This window comes from Lolium perenne, chromosome 2 (assembly GCF_019359855.2).
Source record: "Lolium perenne isolate Kyuss_39 chromosome 2, Kyuss_2.0, whole genome shotgun sequence".
In the NCBI taxonomy this organism is placed as follows: Eukaryota; Viridiplantae; Streptophyta; class Magnoliopsida; order Poales; family Poaceae; genus Lolium; species Lolium perenne.
In genome coordinates, this window is record NC_067245.2 from 202,859,960 (window position 1) to 202,867,378 (window position 7,419).

The 7,419-nt window shown below is 44.3% G+C and overlaps 1 protein-coding gene across 1 annotated transcript; it reads left to right on the forward strand.

Annotated features, from left to right (window-relative positions):
- The first annotated feature begins 3,135 nt into the window (after positions 1–3,135).
- On the forward strand, positions 3,136–7,197 carry LOC127321252 (probable serine/threonine-protein kinase PBL7). The gene is made up of 5 exons (XM_051350288.2): positions 3,136–3,511; positions 3,907–4,106; positions 4,481–4,670; positions 5,891–6,282; positions 6,510–7,197. The coding sequence occupies exons 1-5, from the start codon at positions 3,331–3,333 to the stop codon at positions 6,978–6,980; spliced, it is 1,434 nt and encodes a 477-aa protein (XP_051206248.1). The 5' UTR covers positions 3,136–3,330; the 3' UTR covers positions 6,981–7,197.
- The last annotated feature ends 222 nt before the right edge of the window (positions 7,198–7,419 follow it).

The window sequence follows — 7,419 nt, forward strand, 5'->3', positions numbered from 1 at the left end:
TCTCTTATGAACTCATTCATATGCTTGCAAGACATTAGACGACATTCCACCGAGAGGGCCCAGAGTATATCTATCCGTCATCGGGATGGACAAATCCCACTGTTGATCCATATGCCTCAACTCATACTTTCCGGATACTTAATCCCACCTTTATAACCACCCATTTACGCAGTGGCGTTTGGTGTAATCAAAGTACCTTTCCGGTATAAGTGATTTACATTATCTCATGGTCATAAGGACTAGGTAACTATGTATCGAAAGCTTATGGCAAATAACTTAATGACGAGATCTTATGCTACGCTTAATTGGGTGTGTCCATTACATCATTCATACAATGATATAACCTTGTTATTAATAACATCCAATGTTCATGATTATGAAACTAATCATCCATTAATCAACAAGCTAGTTAAGAGGCATACTAGGGACTTCTTTGTTTGTCTACATATCACACATGTACTAATGTTTCGGTTAATACAATTATAGCATGATATATAAACATTTATCATAAACATAAAGATATAAATAATAACCACTTTATTATTGCCTCTAGGGCATATCTCCTTCAATACCACAACTAATATATGTTGTGGGTTGAAAGTAACCAAGAATTAGGGTTTCTCACCCTCACCAGCAAGGAAAAAGCAGTCGTAGCAAGACCACAAAAATAAAGACCGCATGAAATATATCCACGTCAGATCTTTTATCGGAAAGAAGGCAACCGAGACCACACGGAAGAAGAGAAAAAAAAAAACAGAGCTGAAAATGAGAGGGAAGTCCTAACCTCCCATAGACCAGACCATGGTTACCTTACCTGTTTCTTAAATGACTAATGCCACTCTAGCTATATATTTTTCAACTCTTGCATGTAAATCATGCTGAAAATCAGAAAAAGTAATGGCAGCGGTTGGAATTCAGTCACATATTTTGTTTCTGCAAGAGCCTAACTGTTCTATCACGACTGCATCCATCAACCTATGCAGATGGCTCTTTCCATTTTTGAAAAAAAGAATCCCTATGTCAAATAAGTATGCTCAAATATTGTCCACATTAATGTAAATTAATTTGTTTTTACTATGGGTTCTTAAAGGACATCAAGCACATTTAATATGGAAATATGCAATACTAGTGAGTATTAATGTTTTATCTCTTATATATGAATAAAATTTAAGTGCAAGATATGACATTTATGAGACAAAATACGTAAAATAAACTAGAATCAAATCAACACTCTAGTGAAAATGAAAGTTGCATTTTAAAAGAAAATTTCATTACTTTTTTTCCCCGAACAATAGCTCACCATCAGGCTAGGGTTAGGGTTCACTGGATCTAGAGACAAGATCAACCCATTCAATCTATAGCATATTTGAGGGAAGTAAATAGTATAGTTGTGGTCAAACTAGTAAGATATCACTCAATGGTTCGATGTTAAGGCTAATATATTGTGGCATTCATTGTAAGGCCTACATGTCGTGTGTTAGTAATTGAGTTGAAATTGGTTCTGATTTTCTTTTTGGGTCAAACCCCCTTCTTGCTAGTGTAGTTGAGGCGGAAGTCAATCTATTGGTGGTCGATAAGTAAACCGATGGATCTAGTGGAACACAACAAGCATGGCACTACACGACTCAAAGTTAAGGACAACGCAATGTGGTAGTCGTGTTGCAATGATAGTAGAGACACAACAACCCATGAGATCTGGAGAAAGGGAATGGGAGAGGGTTGAGGCACAAAGATTTTAGCCATCGCTAAGAAAAGAAGTAAGGGCTATAGTCACACAACACAATAGAGCTCCTTGAGGGAGCAATTACCTGTTGTTATTGTAACTTTTTCATAGGTGAAACTAATGTAATTGGGCCTCATAAGTCTTAACCCACAATGGTTAATTAGGTGAAGCATGGAAGAGAACATTTCGACTGCCTAACTCGAAGGTTTCTTGCTAATAACTTACAAGTAAACAAGGCAGTTGCAAACATCTAAGACTACAAATGGCTCATATATGTATACGACATACTACTTTTCTTTCGAGATTGTCGCACACTATCGTCTATGTCATCCTCGCGCTTCAACCATTGTCACCACGTCACAACTTCGGATTCGACATGCAAAAGCATGTAAAAAAGCTTGCGTGCGATGCGACTAGACGACATTTCATGCCGCGGAAACACCATCGGATCACGACAATGTATACCGCAGGACACTTGTCCCGATGCTAACAATCGGGATCACGTGATAGTCTCCGGAAACTAAAATGATATGGTAACACCGTGGATGTGCGCACCATTCTAGAGCACACCGTTATATTCGCGCCATCTTTCTCCTTCCTCTCTTGTATATATCCTTATTTTAGAACCGCGTAAATTCTGGTTCTCACAAGTCCCGAGCCACAGTCTCCTAGGTAAAAAAAAAACAACCGAGATCATCACACGATAATCCTCGAAAACGATATGACAAACATTATGGAGGTGGATCCACACACGCATTAGCTCTTACTTCCTAAATAGTTTTTATATCTTTCATACTACATGTACATACTCTCCGGTATGATAGATACTCTCTAGATTATGAGAAATACGTGTGGGTGTAACTACACCCGGGTGTAGTATGAATATATCCTATATATATAATATTTGTACATTCCCGCAAATTCGCACTCTCAGTAGTCCCAAGTCACAGTCTCCCAGGAAAAAAAAAACCGAGATCATCACACAACAATCCTCCAAAATGATATGGCAAACATTATGGAGGTGGATCCACACACGCATTAGCTCTTATTTTCGTCATGGTCTATCTATCTATGTGACATACAACATATACCACAAGTAACATATGCTGTGGCTTGAAAGTTAACCAGGAATTAGGGTTTCTCACCCTCACCAGCAAGGAAAAGGAAAGAAGCAGCCATAGCATGAACACTACTCGTAGACCACAAAAATAAAGACTGCAGGATATTTATCCAAGTCAGATCTTTTCTCGGAAAAGAAGGCAACCGAGATCACACGGAAGAAGAGAAGAGCAAAAAAAAAAAAAAAAAAAAAAAAAAAAAAACAGAGCTGAAAATGAGAGGGAAGTCCTAACCTCCCATAGACCAGAGCATGGTTACCTTACCTGTTTCTTACCAACCCCGGTCCCCGTTAAGACGCCGCGGCAGCGCCCAAAGCCAAGGCCGACGCCCAGCTCCAGCTCCAGTCCACCACCACTCTCTTCCTCCTCCTACCCCCGCCCCCGCCGATTCGCTCCGGGAGCTCTCGAATCCGGCGGCGCTCGCTGCGTGAATGCGGCTGCCTCTCGGCGGCGCGGCGAGGCGTTGATTGGGTGGGCCGCGCGCGCGCGATGGGTTGCTTCTCCTGCTTCGATTCCAGGTCCGACGACGAGCGCCGCTACCCCAAGCACGGCGGCGGAGGCGGAGGCGGAAATGACGCTGGCGCCGGCGGACGGGCCGCGGCGGCCTCCTCCTCCGCAGGCGCCCGTGGCCGGGACGAGAGGCCCATGGCGGCGCCGCGCGTCCCCGCAGGTGCGTTCGCTTCCTCTCCGATGGGCCCTTCTCCGTCGGTTGGTGCGGGTTAGGACCCGAATCCGATCCGCGAATCGCCCGACGCTCTCCCCCGCCGTTAATTACTCTCTTCTCGTCTGGTTGGTCGGCAACGACGGGCAAGGCGATCCTCGTGAACGCGGTTTCACGAAAAACGACAGGACCAAAATTACGCTTAGGCGCTTAGCGATTCCCTTAGATCTTCCAGGCAGAGGGAGGCGACACACCAGTACATGAACTACCTACTACGCCGAATTCCTGCAGTTTCATCATGCTTCCTCCTTAATTATTCATGGCGGCCTTGCTTTGTCGCGGCGGCACGCACGGCTGCATCTCGATCCGCGTGATGACGTGGTTATTTACACATGCGCGTGCAGGGGCCGACAAGGGGCGGGCGAAGGGCAATGCCGGCACGAAGGAGCTCTCGGTTCTCAGGGACGCCAACGGCAACGCGCTCGCCGCGCAGACCTTCACCTTCCGCCAGCTCACGGCGGCCACCAGGAACTTCAGGGACGACTGCTTCATCGGGGAAGGAGGTTTCGGACGCGTCTACCAGGGCCGTCTCGATGGAGGCCAGGTAACTCGATTTGTTGGCGTGATTTTCTTTTGTTTCCCTTCGTATCTTGATTCTTGATGTTGCTAGAGTAGTGCCGAGGTTACTTGGTTGTACCGAAGATGCCATTCATTTCTCTAGGACGTTCAGGACAAGCATTGTTTGCACATGACCTGTGGATGCCCACAGGCGAAAAAGTCCCATGTTCACTTATAGGCATAATAGGCGTAGCAGATCCAGTTGTTCATGGGTACTTTAGTTTTGTTAATTGGGCGAGACAAATCACATCAAACACTTGAATGATGCATTCCATCTTAATCAACTTACTTTACACCCTAGATCATGCCATGGGGTGTGTGACGCTTTCAGAGCTGAAATGTTTGAAGCATCTGTTGCAGGTTGTTGCTATAAAGCAGCTCAACAGGGATGGTAATCAGGGAAACAAGGAGTTTCTGGTGGAGGTCCTCATGCTCAGCTTACTGCACCACCAAAACCTTGTCAATTTGGTTGGCTATTGTGCTGATGGAGACCAGCGCCTTCTTGTGTATGAGTACATGCCCCTTGGATCATTGGAAGATCATTTGCATGGTAAGAATGTTTGTTGTTTTCTATGCTGGTCCAGTGCAGATTAAGCTGTTAGGCACATGTCCATGTTTCTGTCTGGCTACTGTGCGCGTTTGGGCTACTGGTTGTTTTTCACATGTTTGCTTCAGTACATGCTGTCAATCTGCTATGTTTGTTTTCCACCCCCATCTGTCCGCCAATCATCATCTTTTCCATGACCGTGACACATTTTGCTCTTCAAGTCCTTTTGCTGCGTGACATGCACAGTATCCAGTAGGTTTTCCGGTCTTGTCCATCTCTGACCCCACTTTACTAAAAAAAACAACCATCATTACCTAATTTAGCAGGAGGAACTTACTGTGTTCGTATGTTGTTTCTTAGTATGGTATAATTTCATGTACTACTTATCTGGTTATGTCCACCATTTGAGACATGTCTGATACATATGCTGTTCTATTCTGGGAAATATCTGAAAAGTGTAAATTAGGCAACCTGACTTTATGTACTGATATGATATGTGGTCGAATCTTCGTTATCATCCATGTGTATGTCATTTAGTATCGGTGATCCACTCAAAACCCCATGTGTACTTTCTTGATCATTTCTTTTCACAAGGCACAAATGAAATTAATGTTAAAAATTGAATTTCATTCAGATCCATTTCGCTACCAAGCTCACTGAAATGAAACTGAAGCAATTACTGCAATGTTAGAGCCACTAGATGCGTTGATTAATTTGATTATTTGAGCAAATGGGTCATGTAAGTTTTTGTTCTGATGAATATAGTTGGTGACCAAAGACTATTTACTAGCTAGTCAGGCGTGCCAATAATTGGAGCCTAGCACAGAAACATGTTGCTGACAAAACAGTGCTCAACCCTGTTCCATACTCTTCACTTGATCTGGTGTGCTCTGGCCAATGTTTTCACCAGAAACCAAATCATGCACTATATCATGTGAGCTCAGATCTATGCAACTGTGCACTGGGAAAACTTTCATTTGGACCGATGGTCCACTGATTCATTCATACCTTAATGAGTCAATGTCAGGGACAGGAATCTGTATTCATTTATAAAGCAAGTTTTGTAAATTTAAACCAGTGATTGCAAAATGTGTATGCAGGAAAACAAATTTGTGCAACTCTTACCTTCTAACCTTGTTCCAAGTAACTCTGAACATGTTGCAGTACTATCAATGATGGAATATATTTTTGGCTAAATTAACTTGTGTGTGACACTTATGCAGATCTCCCTCCTGAGAAGGAACCTTTGGACTGGAACACTAGGATGAAAATCGCAGCAGGTGCTGCTAAGGGGCTGGAATACCTTCATGACAAGGCACAACCACCAGTTATATACAGAGACTTCAAGTCATCAAATATTCTACTTTGTGATGATTTCCATCCAAAGCTGTCAGATTTTGGTCTTGCTAAATTGGGCCCTGTTGGTGACAAGTCTCATGTTTCTACGCGTGTGATGGGAACATACGGCTATTGTGCTCCAGAATATGCTATGACAGGGCAACTTACAGTCAAGTCAGATGTCTACAGCTTCGGAGTTGTGTTGCTTGAGTTGATTACTGGACGTAAGGCCATTGATGGCACCAGAACGCATGCAGAACAAAACCTCGTGTCATGGGTAAGCTATCCACTGCCATTAAGCCCTGAAAGGAATTTCTGTTGCTTGAACATATTTTACATACAATATTTCTCCATTCTAAATTGCATACAATACAAGTAGAATTTATGTTAGGAGTAGGGCACGGAAACTAAATCAGCAATGAGTATGTACAATCTTATTTATCTTCCATCTGTCATGCAATAGATCAAGTGTATATAGTAATGCTCTTCTTTATCCGTTGCCAGGCACGCCCTCTTTTCAGTGACAGGCGGAAGCTCCCAAAGATGGCTGATCCAGGGCTGCAGGGACGATATCCCACGCGTGGGCTCTACCAAGCCCTGGCGGTGGCGTCAATGTGCATTCAGTCAGAGGCTGCTTCGCGTCCAGTTATCGCTGATGTTGTGACTGCTCTTTCCTACCTGGCGTCCCAAACATATGATCCTAATGCGGCCCATGCCTCAAAAAAGGCAGGCGGCGATCAGCGAAATAGGGTTGGCGACAGCGGACGGGCGCTACTGAAGAATGACGAGGTAGGCAGCTCTGGTCACAAGTCAGATAAGGATGACTCCCCCAGGGAGCAGCCTCCTCCGGGGATCTTGAGTGACAGGGAGCGGATGGTGGCTGAGGCGAAGATGTGGGGCGCGAACGTGCGGGAGAAGAATCGTGCTGCTGCCAATGCACAGGGGAGCCAGGATTCTCCAACCGGAACTGGGTAGCGGCAATTGTAAGGTCCAGCCTCGCATTTTCTCTATGTCGACCGTGCTTGCTGTCTGTTGGCAGGGACAGAAGAATTGGGTGCTTTCCTGTTGAGTTAGATGTACATTTCTAGGGGCAAAACAAAACTAAAGAAGAGGGGGAGGGGAATTGGGTGGCTTTGTACTGGATATGGTCGTACCTGTAAATTCTCGGAAAATTTTGCGACGTTGGAGGACATATCTGGACTCAGTCTGTTGTCCTTGTTCCCCCTTTTTTTTTTCTTACATTGTTTTGTTTTTGGCTGTTTCAGTTGATTGATCTTCTTTGGTCAGAAGGAGGCTTCGATGGTTTGGCGGTTTACAGGTAGACATATGTGCTTGTTTTGGCTCGTCAAACTCCGGCGTGGGGTCTAGAAAATTATATAGATTCTGCGGGCTTTCGTTCTGATTCCTGCCGCCT

Bases quoted from the DNA above. Each gene is read 5' to 3' on its own strand.
- LOC127321252 (XM_051350288.2), top strand. From the start codon at position 3,331: ATGGGTTGCTTCTCCTGCTTCGATTCCAGGTCCGACGACGAGCGCCGC. The intron at 3,512-3,906 runs GTGCGTTCGCTT...ATGCGCGTGCAG, and splicing joins GGCGCCGCGCGTCCCCGCAG to GGGCCGACAAGGGGCGGGCG. The intron at 4,671-5,890 runs GTAAGAATGTTT...ACACTTATGCAG, and splicing joins ATTGGAAGATCATTTGCATG to ATCTCCCTCCTGAGAAGGAA.